General features: G+C 35.5%; 1 protein-coding gene across 1 annotated transcript in view; it reads left to right on the forward strand.

Annotated features, from left to right (window-relative positions):
- Nucleotides 1–14,893, forward strand: part of ARAP2 (ArfGAP with RhoGAP domain, ankyrin repeat and PH domain 2) — a 196,141-nt gene that overhangs the window by 9,226 nt on the left and 172,022 nt on the right. The window contains exons 2-5 of the mRNA XM_068541993.1: nt 9,635–9,693; nt 10,784–10,860; nt 11,601–11,692; nt 13,165–13,518. Coding sequence (XP_068398094.1) covers nt 9,635–9,693; nt 10,784–10,860; nt 11,601–11,692; nt 13,165–13,518 — 582 coding nt within the window. The remainder of the gene's footprint in view (nt 1–9,634; nt 9,694–10,783; nt 10,861–11,600; nt 11,693–13,164; nt 13,519–14,893) is intronic.

Here is a 14,893-nt window from a genome sequence, read left to right on the forward strand (position 1 = left end):
GCTTGTAGTAATCTCTCGTGATCCTTTGTATTTCTGCAGTGTCAGTTGTTACTTCTACTTTTTCATTTCTAATTCTATTGATTTGAGTCTTCTCCCTTTTTTTCTTTATGATTCTGGCTAATGGTTTATCAGTTTTGTTTATCTTCTCAGAGAACCAGCTTTTAGTTTTATTGATCTTTGCTATTGCTTCCTTCATTTCTTTTCCTTTTATTTCTGATCTGGTCTTTATGATTACTTGCCTTCTGGTAACTTTGGGGTTTTTTGTTCTTCTTTCTCTAATTGTGTTAGGTGTAAGTTTGGGTTGTTTATTTGAGATGTTTCTTGTTTCCTAAGGTAGGGTTGTATTGCTATAAACTTCCCTCTTAGAACTGCTTTTGCTGCCTCCCTTATGTTTTGGGTCATTGTGTTTTCATTGTCATTTGTTTCTAGGTATTTTTTGATTTCCTCTTTGATTTCTTCAGTGATCTCTTGGTTATTAAGTAGTGTATTGTGTAGCCTCCATGTGTTTGTATTTTATACAGATTTTTTCCTGTAATTGATATCTAGTCTCATAGTTGGAAAAGATACTTGATATGATTTCAGTTTTCTTAAATTTACCAAGGCTTGATTTGTGACCCAAGATATGATTTCTCCTGAAGAATGTTCCTTGAGCACTTGAGAAGAATGTGTATTCTGTTGTTTTTGGATGGAATGTCCTATAAATATCAATTAAGTCCATCTTGTTTAATGTATCATTTAAAGCTTGTGTTTCCTTATTTATTTTCATTTTGGATGATCCGTCCATTGGTGAAAGTGGGGTGTTAAAGTGCCCTACTATGATTGTGTTACTGTCGATTTCCCCTTTTATGGCTGTTAGTATTTGCCTTATTGTATTGAGGTGCTCCTATGTTGGGTGCATAAGTATTTACAATTGTTATATCTTCTTCCTGGATTGATCCCTTGATCATTATATAGTGTCCTTCTTTGTCTCTTGTAATAGTCTTTGTTTTAAAGTCTATTTTGTCTGATGTGAGAAGTGCTACTCCAGCTTTCTTTTGATTTCCATTTGCATGGAATATCGTTTTCCATACCCTCACTTTCAGCCTGTATGTGTCCCTGTGTCTGAAGTGGGTCTCTTGTCGACAGCATATATATGGGTCTTGTTTTTGTCTCCATTCAGCCAGTCTATGTCTTTTGGTTGGAGCATTTAATCCATTTACACTTAAGGTAATTATCGATATGTATGTTCCTCTTACCATTTTCTTAATTGTTTTGGGTTTGTTTTTGTAGGTCTTTTCCTTCTCTCGTGTTTCCTGCCTAGAGAAGTTCCTTTAGCGTTTGCTGTAAAGCTGGTTTGGTGGTGCTGAACTCTCTCAGCTTTTGCTTGTCTGTAAAGGTTTTAATTTCTCCATCAAATCTGAATGAGATCCTTGCTGGGTAGAGTAATCTTGGTTGTAGGTTTTTGCCTTTCATGTGTCCTGTCACTCCCTTCTGGCTTGCAGAGTTTCTGCTGAAAGATAAGCTGTTAACCTTATGGGGATTCCCTTGTATGTTATTTGTTGTTTTTCCCTTGCTGCTTTTAATATTTTTTCTTTGTATTTAATTTTTGATAGTTTGATCAATATGTGTCTTGGCGTGTTTCCCCTTGAATTTATCCTGTATGGGACTCTCTGTGCTTCCTGGGCTTGATTAAGTATTTCCTTTCCCATATTAGGGAAGTTTTCAACTATAATCTCTTCAAATATTTTCTCAGTCCCTTTCTTTTTCTCTTCTTCCTCTGGGACCTCTATATTTCGAATGTTGGTGCATTTAATGTTGTCCCAGAAGTCTCTGAGACCGTCCTCAATTCTTTTCATTCTTTTTTCTTTATTCTGCTCTGCAGTAGTTATTTCCACTATTTTATGTTCCAGGTCACTTATCTGTTCTTCTGCCTCAGTTATTCTGCTACTGATCCTTTCTAGAGGATTTTTAATTTCATTTATTGTGTTGTTCATCATTGTTTGTTTGCTCTTTAGTTCTTCTAGGTCCTTGTTAAACGTTTCTTGTCTTTTCTCCATTCTATTTCCAAGATTTTGGATCATCTTTACTATCATTATTCTGAATTCTTTTTCAGGTAGACTGCCTATTTCCTCTTCATTTGTTAGGCCTGTTGGGTTTTTACCTTGCTTCTTCATCTGCTGTGTGTTTCTCTGTCTTCTCATTGTGCTTAACTTACTGTATTTGGGGTCTCCTTTTCGCAGGCTGCCGGTTCGTAGTCCCTGTTGTTTTTGGTGTCTGCCCCAAGTGGCTAAGGTTGGTTCAGTGGGTTGTGTAGGCTTCCTGCTGGAGGGAACTAGTGCCTGTGTTCTGGTGGATGAGGCTGGTTCTTGTCTTTCTGGTGGGCAGGTCCACATCTGGTAGTGTGTTTTGGGGTGTCTGTGACCTTATTATGATTTTAGGCAGCCTCTCTGCTAATGCGTGGGGTTGTGTTCCTGTCTTGCTAGTTGTTTGGCGTAGGTTGTCCAGCACTGTAGCTTGCTGGTCTTTGAGTGGAGCTGGGTCTTGGCGTTGAGATGGAGATCTCTGGGAGATTTTGCCATTTGATATCACATGGAGCTGGGAGGTCTCTGGTGGACCAACGTCCTGAACTTGGCTCTCCCACCTCAGAGGCATAGCCGTGATGCCTGGCCGAAGCACCAACAGCCTGTTATCCACACGGCTCAGAATTATAGGGAGAAAAAAAGAAAGAAAGAAAGAAAAAGATAAAATGAAATGAAATGTAATGAAATGAAATAAAATAACGTTATTAAAATAAAAAATAATTATTATAAAAAAATTTTAAAGTAATAAAAAAAAAGAAAGAAGAGAGCAACCAAACCAAAAAACAAATCCACCAATGATAAGAAGCACTAAAAACTATACTAAGAAAATGAAAAAAAAGAAATAAAAACGGACAGATAGAACCCTAGGACAACTGGTAAAAGCAAAGCTATACAGACAAAATCGCACACAGAAGCATACACATACACACTCACAAAAAGAGAAAAAGGAGAAAAAGTATATACATATCGTTGCTTCCAAAGTCCACCTCCTCAATTTGGGATGATTTGTTGTCTCTTCAGGTATTCCACAGATGCAGGGTACATCACGTTGATTGTGGAAATATAATCCGCTGCTCCTGAGGCTGCTCGGAGAGATTTCCCTTTCTCTTCTTTGTTCGCACTGCTCCTGGGGTTCAGCTTTGGATTTGGCCCCGCCTCTGCATGTAGGTCGCCTGAGGGCGTCTGTTCTTCACTCAGACAGGACGGGGTTAAAGGAGCAGCTATTCGGGGGCTTTGGCTCACTGAGGCCAGGGGTAGGGAGGGGTACAGAATGCGGGGCAAGCCTGTGGCGGCAGAGGCCGGCATGACATTTCACCAGCCTGAGGCGTGCCTTGTGTTCTCCTGGGGAAGTTGTCCCTGGATCACGGGACCCTGGCAGTGGCGGGCTGCACAGGCTCCTGGGAGGGGAGGTGTGGATAGTGACCTGTGCTTGCACACAGGCTTCTTGGTGGCTGCAACCGCAGCCTTAGCGTCTCATGCCCGTCTCTGGGGTCCGCGCTGATAGCTGTGGCTCACGCCCGTCTCTGGAGCTCCTTTAAGTGGTGCTCTTAATCCCCTCTCCTTGCGCGCCCTGAAACAAAGTGGCAAGAAAAAGTGTCATGCCTCTTCGGCAGCTCCAGACCTTTTCCTGGACTCCCTCCCGGCTAGCTGTGGCTCACTAGCCCTCTTCAGGCTCTGTTCATGCAGCCAGCCCCAGTCCTCTCCCTGGGATCCGACTGAAGCTGGAGCCTCAGCCCCCAGCCCCCACCCGCTCCAGCTTTTGAGCATACAAACCTCTTGGGCTGGGGAGTGCTGGTCGGCACCGATCCCCTGTGCGCGAATCTCTCCGCTTTGCCCTCTGCATCCCTGTTGCTGTGCTCTCCTCCGTGGCTCTGAAGCTTCCCCGCTCCGCCACCCGCAGTCTTCTCCCACGAAGGCTCTTCCTAGTGTGTGAAAACCTTTCCTCCTTCACAGCTCCCTCCCACTGGTGCAGGTCCCGTCCCTATTCTTTTGTCTCTGTTTTTTCTTTTTTTTTTTTTCCCTACCCAGGTACATGGGGAGTTTCTTGCCTTTTCGGAGGTCTGAGGTCTTCTGCCAGCCTTCAGTAGATGTTCTTTAGGGGTTGTTCCACGTGTAGGTGTATTTCTGATGTATTTGTGGGGAGGAAGGTGATATCCACACCTTACTCTTCTGCCATCTTGAATCCCCTCTCTATACTGTAGTTTTGACTGTCTTGTGGATTAAAAAATGCAGCCATATAGTAAATCTTTTAGTTAAGCTCATTTTGCTTAACTTTGAGACTTAGTCTATGTTGGTACCTATGGTTGTAGACTGTTCATTTTCACTGCTGTATAATATTTCACCGTATGGATATATCATGATATCCATTCTACTGTTATAGTTCACATTCTCAACATCATCTAGTATTTTACATGTAAGTGATATATGTTTACACACATGTGTAAACCAGCTTTATTTATATCAAACTTACATGTAAGAAGAAAGACTGATGTTCAATAGACAGGTTGATGAGTTTTGACAAATATATACAGCCATGTGACCACAATCAAGATATAGAACATTTCTATCATCCCTCAAAATTCGCCTTTGCACATTGGCAGTAAATTATCCTATCACCTGCATTGGGGAACCACTGATCTCACTGAATTACTTTTGCCTATTCTAGAATTTCATATAAATGGAATCATACAGCAAGTAACGTTTGTGTCCGATATCTTTTATTCAAGCTGATGTTTATGAGATGCGTCCATGTGGCTGCATGTCAGTTTGTTGTTTTGTCTGTTGAATGTTATTCTTTTGTGTGATTCTCCCACAGCTTCTTTAACTTTTGCATGTTGACATACATTTGGGTGGTTTTTCTTTTCATCTACATGTATGTCTGTTGAATATATACTTAGGGGTAGAGTTGCTGTCATAGTATATGCTTATCTTCCACTTTGGTAGGTAAGCAAAGTGGTTCTCATTGTTGAGTGGTTATGCTCACTTATGTTAACACTAGCAGTGTATGTGCATTTCTTTTGTCTCATAGCCTCAACAGCATTTCGTTGTTTAAAAAAATTTAGCCATACAGGTGGGCGGATAGTTATATTTCATTGCGTTTTTAATTTGTATTTTCTGATGACTAACGAAATTGAGCACATTTTAATGCATTTATTGGTCATTGACCACGTTTCTATCTTCTTTTATGTGGTGCCTTTTGGAGTCATTTACCCATTTTGGGGGAGGGGGGTTGTTGTTTTGAATTGCATTTTCTGTGTTTTATAATGATTTTTAAGAGTTATTGATGCACCATGGGTATGAGCCCTTTGTCAAATATATATTTTCCTCTTCTACATACTGCTTTTTTATTCTTTGATGGTGACTTTTAATGAATGAAAGTTCTTTAATTTAGTCAAATTTACCATTACTTTCCCTTAGAGTTAGAATTTTTCATATCGTAAGACACAGAAGATATTCTGTTTTATCTTCTTCTAGCTTTATTGTTTGGCCTATCATGTTGGGATTTATAATCCACCTTGAATTGATTTCTAGGTATAGTTTGAGGTAGGAGTACATTTTTTTTTTTTTTTTTTTAATACCAAGTGGATATCCAAGTCATCTTCTTATTAAAGACATGCTTTGCTCATTGCTCAAGATTGACATGTTTGTTTTAACTTAAATGAATACTGAGTGCCTTTATGCCCATTCTACTTCACTAATCTATATATCTGTCCTTTTATCAGTAATGTAGTGTCTTCATTACCATAGCTTTAAAAATAAATCCTGATACCTAGCAGAGCAAGTCTTCTCACTTTATTCTTCAAGTGTCTTAGTTATTCTTGGTCTTTTGCTTTTTCAGATAAATTTTAAAATCAACTTGTTAAATTCCACATAGATACCCACCCCTGTAACTCTTTTGATTGGGATTGCATTGATTCTACAAATGAACATAGGCAGTGTTGACATTTTTGCAGTATTCAGTCCTCCATATATTCCTCCATTTAATTAGATTTTCTTTAATTTTCTCAGGAATGATTTCTCAGGACTGAGTTCTTACAAATCTTTTGTTAGATTTAATCCTGGGTTTTTATATTTTTCTGATACTCTTGTATATGGTATCACTTTTAATATTTCATTTTGTTTGCTGATATTTGGGAATATAGTTTATATTTTATTTATCAACCCTATGAACAGTAGGTTTGCTAAATTCATTTTTAAACAACTCTTTGAGGTATAATATTTGCATAATAAACTGTACCAATTCAAAGCATATAATTTGATGAGTTTTGAAAGATGTGTAAACCTATTAAATTATCACCACAATTAAGAAGTGGCAGTTCCATCATCCCTAAGCATTTCTTAGTGTCCTTCTACAGTCCATCCGTCTTTCACACTCCCTTATAGAATCATATAGGATATACGTCTTTGTGCCAGGCTTCTTTTGCTCAGCATGATGATTTTGAGAGTTATTCATATTATTATGTTTAGTATTAATTTGTATCCTTTTATTAGTTCTCCGCCCTCCCCAAGCTTGGTAGTAATCCCTGAAGTCCTTATACCACCATTTGTTTATCATTCACCTGTTGATGTACATTTAGTTTGCTTTAAGTTATTGGTTATTGAGGGTAAAACTGCTATGAAGAAAGACCAGAAAAATTTATTTCCCTGGAAATATGTTTTCAATTCTTTTGAGTTTCTAAGATTGGATAGCTGGGAGCTTAAATTAACTTTATCAGAAAATGTCAAGCAGTATTCCAAAATGGATGTACCCTTTTACATTCCTGCTGGCAGTATTTAAACCTTCTATTTATTCAACATACTCTCTAGCACTTGGTATTTACAGCCTTAAGTTTATCCATTCTAATAAGTCTGTATTTATTATCACATTTGTGTATCCTCTTATAAAGTGTCTATTTAAATTTTTGTCCATTTTTAAATTGAATCATTCCTATTAATAGATTGTAAGTATTCTTTTTATATTTTGGAAACAAGTCATTTATCAGAAATATGTGACAGCATAAAGGTCCAACTTTTTTTGGGGGGGGGTGGTGGTTTTTGTATCTTATTTAAGACATCTTTGCATACTTAAAGGTTGCAAAATTTTTCTTCTGTTTGTTTCCAGAAGGTGTAGAGTTTTAGTATTAACATTTAGGCCTAAACTGCATTTCAAGTTAATTTTTGTATATGGTATGAAGTAATGGTTGATATTCATTTCTTTTTTTAAATTGAGCTATCCAGTTATTCCAGCAACACTTGTTGAAAAAACTATCCTTTCCCCATTGAATTGCCATGACATAATTTTTCAAAAATCACTGGACCGTAGATGTGTGGGAGTATATGTGGACTTTCTGTTTAATTCCACTGATTTATATGTCTGCCCTTTCACCAGTACCGCACAAATTTGATTGCTGTAGTTTTAGGCTAAGTATTGAAATCATATACTATAAATCTTCCAATTTTGTCTTTCTTTTAAATATTCTAACCATTCTAAATTGTTCTTATTTGCATGTAAATTTTAGCATCACCTTGTTAATTTCTATAAAAAAGATCACTGGAATTTTGTTTGGGATTATGTTGACGCTATATATCAATATGTGGAGAATTCACATCTTAACAATATTGAGTCTTCCAATCCATGAACATGATATATCTACTTATTTAGGTCTTCTTTAATTTTTCTCAGCAATGTTTTAGAATTTTCAGTGTGCAGATCTTGCCCATATTTTGATAAATTTACCCCTTAATATTTCATGTTTCTTTATGCTATTGTAAAAGTTATATTTTCAAACTATTTTTCCAATTGTTCATTGCTAGTATTTAGAAATACTATTGATTTTTAAAAATATTTCCCCCATCCTGGTACCTTGCTAGACTGACTTAGCAGTTTGAGAAGCTTTTAGGTAGATTTTTAAGGACTTCTTGTTGATTAGATACAGACTTCTGCTTATAAGAGGCCTTCCTTTCCAAACTGAACGTTTTTTATTTCTTTCGCTTGTTGCACTGACTGCAACCTATGAACTAATGTGTATATAACTAGTGAGCGCCCACCTCCTTGCCTTATTTCCAGTCTTAGGGAAAATGATTCAGTCTTTAATCTTTGATTATGATGTTGGTTTTTCATAAATGCCCTTTATTAGGTTGAGGAAGTTTTTTTCTATTCCTAGTTTGCTGAGAGTTTTTGTCATGAATGGATTTTGAATTTTGTCAGTTGGTTTTTCTGAATCTATTGCTGTGAGAATGTGATTTTTCTCCTTTATTTTCTTAATTTGGTGAATTATATTAATTTTTCCATGTTAAACCAACTTTGCTTTCTTGTGGTAAATCTCACCTGGTCATAATATATTATCATTTTTATGTATTGTTGGATTTGATTTGTTAATATTTTGTTAACGATTTTTGCATGTTAAGTTTATGAGGAATATTTGTCTAACATTTATCTGTTGTTTTGTTTTTGACTGGTTGTGTATTAGTAATACTGGCCTTGCTGAATGAACTAGAAGTAGTCCTTCCTTCCCTATTTTCTGAAAAGGTTTGCATAGAATTGGTATTATTCCTTCCTTAAATGTTTGGTGGAGCTCACCAGTGCAGTATTTGGGCCTGGAGCTTTTTGTGGGTAGGTGATTAATTACTGAATTCAATTTTTCTAATAGATACAGGGATATTAAGATTTTCTATTTATTCTCGTGTCCTATTTGATCATTTGTATCTCAAGGAATTTTTCCATTTCATCTAAATTGTTGGATATATTGGCATAAAGTTTTTCTTAATAATCTGTAATTATCCCTTTAATGTTTGTAGGATTTGTAGTGATGTCCTCTCTTTCATTCCCGATATTGGTAATTTGTCTCTTCTGTCTCTCATTCTTATTTTCCTTCCCTGAGGTTTATAAATTTTATTGATCTTTTCAAAGAACCAGCTTTTGGTTACCATTATTTTTAAATTTTGTTTATATTCTATTTCATTGGTTTCTGTTCTTTTATATAGATATAAATAAATAAATAACTACAACTACATATATATAGTCTTTCCTATAGTTACTTGGGCATATTTATATTTAAGAGAAGTTAAGGACACTGTCCTGATCCTTATATTTAAATGGAAAAATAGAACTCTTTCATATGGTGGTAGGTATTCATTATCTTCTGTTTCCACAGTGTTTTCCTCTGGCATTGCTGTTACGTTGTATTCTAATTAATTACCTGTAGTATTTCTCTCTCAAGGCTTTGAGATCTTTGAGAAAAGGTCTTATGTATTTTCAAATTATGTTCTTAGAGCCAGACAGATTTTTTATTCAATATTGTAAAGCTAAAGACAAAAAAAATCATAAATACTTGGGCAAATATGTTCATTTACTTTTGTGAATTATAAATGTAAAAAGCAAACACTTGTAAAATCCAATAAAATCTCTTCCTTTAAGGCTATTTAAAAAGACACAGTTATGGAATTTGGCCATTGTATTTGTTCATTAAAATCAAACTTATTTTTGAATATTGGTTTTTCTAACAAAAAGAATATATGTGCCTACAATTAATCCTTTACTTAGGATGATAACATCTATTTTTACGTATTTTATCTATTTTTCCCTTTGCCTTAAGCTATTTCCGTGAGAGAAGAAATGTTCCTACCTCAACTGGAAAATCTATGACACAGCAAAGTGAGTCTCAGCTTTTAAAGTCTGTAAATTAGTTAGTACTCATTTGATACTCTTACATGTGTTAAAATCATGGTCAAGAAGGCAGCCCACCTGTGGAATAGGGAATAGTGGGAATAACTGTCTGCCAGGTTCATAGTACTCCAGACACTTTTAAAGGTGAGTGAATGAAAGACAGTAATATATACACAGACTCCTGGAAATTTGCACATGCTAATGTAAAAAGATTTTTTTACCCAGGCTTCATTTATCATTAACCACAGTCGAAAGCATTTAACTAAATTATATGGTTTCTGACAGTCTGAACTACAGGGCGTAGATTTATGGAAAGTAATTTTGCCATGGTAACAGGAAAGGGCTGACATTGCTCTGGTCAACTGCTCATTGACAGAGGCTTTTCTTTCTTTTTGAAAATTCTGCTTGTACAAGTTCAGGAACATTCTTCTCAATGCTGTTAGCAAACACTTGACTACTGAACCTTTAAAAAAATTTGCCACAGCAGAAAATGCAAGTGTTGAGAATTCTTTCTTGTAGATCGGTGTAATTCAGGGATTGTGGAAATTCTCTTGAAATAATTTACTTACAGGTGCATTAGTAGTTATGGTATTAGAGGGATTATATTAAGTGGATTCTGGCATTTTGAATGCTATAACATCTAGCTGTTATGTTAGTGAACTTTTAATGATCATTTGTTTAAAATTCCAATAGAATTAAGATTAATTTTCTGCCATTAAAACTAACTTCTTATTTAGGAATTAACATTATAAACACACCATGACAATTTCCATTGTATGGGGAAATGTGCTTACTTATATTAATGTGGATCCTATAGGTTAGCAAGGACAAATGTGACACATCACACTTCGAGAAACAGTGAGTAATGTGTTTTGGTTGTGAAGTGAGGGGTGTATACATTGAGAAAATCATGCTTAGAGTTGATTTGAGGGTAAGACTTATGAGCAGAATTTTGGACTCTCAGAGAATAAAGCTTAAGTTGTGATATTGCTATAAAATAACTAAACACATGCCTTTTTAAAACAATATTTCACATTATTCACATCTTTCCATTCTCATCCTATAATTCCCCCAAAAGATACGAATGAGGAGAATTCATCTTCCATTTTCCCTTATGGAGAGACCTTTCTCTTCCAGAGACTAGAAAATTCCAAGGTTAGTCCCATACATTTTAATTTTTTTCCATATTCAATTCTTTGCTTTTCTGCCTATATATGCCTCTTCATTGTCCTTTAAGCTGTTTGAAGAATGTGTTATATTGAAGAAAGAAATTTCCATTCAGTGAAATTCTGCTCAGTAAAATCATGGCAGATTTATATCTTTAAAAATATATCACAGAAATACATTTCAATTTGATTTTAGGAATACAGATCAGTGGGTTTTCAAAATTCACCACAAGTTACTTAAAAAAAAAAAAAAAAAAAGAATAAGACAAACCCCTATAAAAAGGAAAGGCAAACTGACAAAAGCCACTAGATTTTACTTTGCCTTATACCCAAATATAGACAGACTTCTAAGTATTTACAAATCTTAATTATTCAGTTTACCACTTAGTCTTTCCTTTCCACTATTTGTGCTCTTTTGGTATTTTATTTCTTGGTCATGATGAAAGAGAAGTTGGAAGACAAAAAGTAAGTGGGAAAGTAAAAGTAAATAAATTTTATTCTTAGCACCTTCTGTTCTTCTTAGTTGAAATGATGAGTTATTAATGATTTAAATAAAATATTGAAAAAGGGATCAAAAGGCTACCATTTAATGTAGTCACCCTAATTAAATTGTTTTTATTGAAAATTGATCTAAACAATTAGACGTTTGTTTAATAAAACTAAACCCGGATACTGTGAATCTTTGTAGAATATTGCTCCCCTAAAAAAACGTGTATTTTTTTTTTGTAGAAGAGATCCATAAGGAATGAATTTTGGACCCAGGAAGAAACACTCAAAGGGGTAACAACTACTGAAAGAAACTCATTTTTTGTCAAATCAAGGTATGAGGACATGATTGATGATGGTTAATTCTTTTGAATAAAATGTTATATAATATACAATGTTGAATTCTTGCTCATATTATATTTCTAAGAAAATAGTTTACATTGGTAAGTTCAAATCCTTTCTTTTGACAACAGCACTCATTTCAGTAATTGAATTTAGAGCCTGTAAATCGATTCTATAGTCTGTAGCACATTATTTTTGTCTTTTCCTAATTGAAACCATTCTCCCTTTCCCAAAGTGGCAAATATGTGGTGACCATGTTTGCACTTTAAAGATAGGAAGTTACCTTACTATGAAGAAGAAAGGGGCAGTGCCAAAAATGTCACTATGTGAGGTGCAGAATTTTTACAAATGTAATGTATCCTTTTATTAGAAGTTCAGCATTGACAAGCAGCTTGAAAATTATCCAGTTATTTGGATCACACATGAGATTGAATAGAGTTTGTAAGGTACCAACTTAAATTTTATTTTTCTCTCAGCTTTATTAGCACTTGGTGTAGTGCATCATTACCTAACATTTGTCTATTTTAACCTTTATTCTCCAAGGCTAACACTGTTGAGGGTTTCCTTAAGATGAGACTAAATAATTGAGAATCTTCAGTAGGCATTTGATATGAACTTACTACAATGCAGAGTGTGGAAGGGGCCAAGTTAAGTCCTTTAAGGTGGCAATGATTTTTAGAATACCACGTCCAGAAGGATGTAATTTGACTCCTAGGCATATCTGTTTCATTGATTAGCAAAAACTTCTTTGTAATGAGTTTTATTATACATAAATGGCTGAGCCAATCTGTTTTGTCATTCCTTAAATCTATAGGAATATACTTAGCAACTATGTGTTCCAGTAAATATTATATGTTATACAGCTTTTACCTTCTGAATGTACCCTGGCCCTTTCTTGTTTTCTAGTTAGCAATGTGGTGCAGTTTTTTTCTCATTAGTGATGCAAAATAATACTAAAGTTCTCACCAGTCAGGTGTACTCTTTGTTTTATTACATTATGATGGAACATAGGGTCATTGAAGTCAATTAGTGGAGAGTCAGAGAAGGGGCAACATGTGGAAATAAGATCTCCAGTACCTCTCTCCACGAGGTAGTGGTTCATGATCTGGCCCATTAAGTGGCTGGCCACTTACTGGTGCTGGTGAAGACGTTTAAATTGTGATGCAGAGAATATGGCAGTCTCCATCCTCACCACTCTCACCCAACCCCCAAAATAAACAGGTCAGATTAAATGATACATAAGAAAAAATACACTGCTTCTAGTAGTATTCAAATATGTGTTAGTATAATGAGAGATTTCTATTTTTCAGGAAGTTTTAAAAATCATCAGATGCGTTAATTGAACTCCAAGATTTTTCCTGGCCTTAAATTTCTGTGATTGGTTGTTTATAAATAGAAAAAGTAACCAATGGCTTAAGTCACATAGAACTGTGGGAAATATTAAAACCATTCTTTTTCCATTTAGCTTATATGATAACAGGATGGAGAATGTAAGTGAAGGCAAAGTAGAAGATATTTGGATACCTCGAGAGGACAAAAACAGTCTTCCTATAGACTCTGCTTCGGAATCAGAATATTCAACAGTAGAAGAATGCTTTCAGAGTTTAAGAAGAAAACATTCAAAGCCATCTAAATCTAGGACTCAAAAAGCAGTGAATTTGGCCTCTGTTAATAGGCACAGTTATCCACTAAGCTCAGCAAGTGGAAAGGCTGATTCATCAATCATTTCCTCAAATGTAATATCTCCCTATGCCTGTTTTTATGGATCATCTGCAAGAAAGGTTAAATCGGGATGGCTTGACAAACTCTGTCCCCAAGGGTATGTATTTATTCTTCTTTGTTTTTTTTTTCCTAAGTGGCATATTTTTAAAAATGCAAGCGTATCCATTTCTAAACCTGCTAGGTTGCTGTTGCGCCTCCCCACCCCCCAAGCATACAGAGACAGTTCATAGGGACTTTCAATACACTTTTGCAAATGCTGTTCTTTAGATGTAACGTGGGGCATGGGCCATGTGCTGAATGGAATTCTGGGTTAAGGTTCTGCATAGCAAATTAAAACTGGAAGTTTGATTCCACATCTAGATCCTTAATGTTAGTTTCTAACTTTGCACCAAAATGCAATATCTTGTGTCTCAATTTGTAGCAAAGAAAAACAACACTGATTGGGTTTGTATTACTCAACCCACACTGTTTGGCCTTCGCTCCTATTATAACAGTGTTCTGTTTGGGAATACAAGGCTTATTGTAGTTAGGGGAAAGTATGTCACTGTTACATTTTAGGCTTCACTGTTATTGATGTATTGTTTTGAGTTTCGAATGTTGCACAAAAGGTCAGAGTTCCTTGAATATTATACTTTAAAAGCAGATTTATCATTTCAGTTGTTGACAAAGAAACTTCTGTCCTTAAGCATTTTGCAGTACTGAGAAATCTTTGGGGAGGGATTATGTTTAATTAGAATTATTTTCTGACATCCTGAATTTTGAATGTCCTTTTGAAATACTTACTGGAAATGTTCCTCATGAATTATTAAATTATTTAGGGATTAAATCTCTTATGTTTAAGTAGTTGTTGTGGTGAGTCTCTGTGTTGTGCTGGTTTTCTCTACTCTTCCCCTGAAAAGGTGCATCATTTCTAGAAAGCCTTGTTTTCTCCTAAAATAAATTTTATTAGCAAAAAAATTGCCAGAAGAAGTATCAGTTGACTAGTGGGAGAAGGAATGATATTTCTTAAGAAATCGAGAAAAAAAAAAAAAGCTGAACCCTTTTGTGGTTAGTAATTACATGGTTAATACTTTATAAGATTGCATCCCTTTAGCAAATTAGATGTTGACTAAACTGAAGCAGAGAACTTCTTAGCATCACGTATTTTGTCTCACTCCTTTCTGGTTCCATTAGGATGACAAAGTAGTTAACTGTGTCTGCTTTTCATCAGTCATCGGTATTATTGGTAAATGCATAGTCAAATTGCAATGGTATGAGTCATTACTCAAATATACACACTGGTGGAATGAAACATTGCGCGGGAATAGTCTCAGGTCTTTCATTTCTGTAGAATTTAAATGATTAGGGAGATCCCAGTGCTCTCTCAAAGTATCACTGGAAGATTTAGCAGATTCTGTGGTTTCCTGAATGATCTCTGGTGGGTGGTACCTCGATCTTGACAGGGTTAGTATGTTTATGTTGCAGGCACACTG

The sequence above is a fragment of the Eschrichtius robustus genome, chromosome 4 (assembly GCF_028021215.1).
Source record: "Eschrichtius robustus isolate mEscRob2 chromosome 4, mEscRob2.pri, whole genome shotgun sequence".
NCBI lineage: Eukaryota > Metazoa > Chordata > Mammalia > Artiodactyla > Eschrichtiidae > Eschrichtius > Eschrichtius robustus.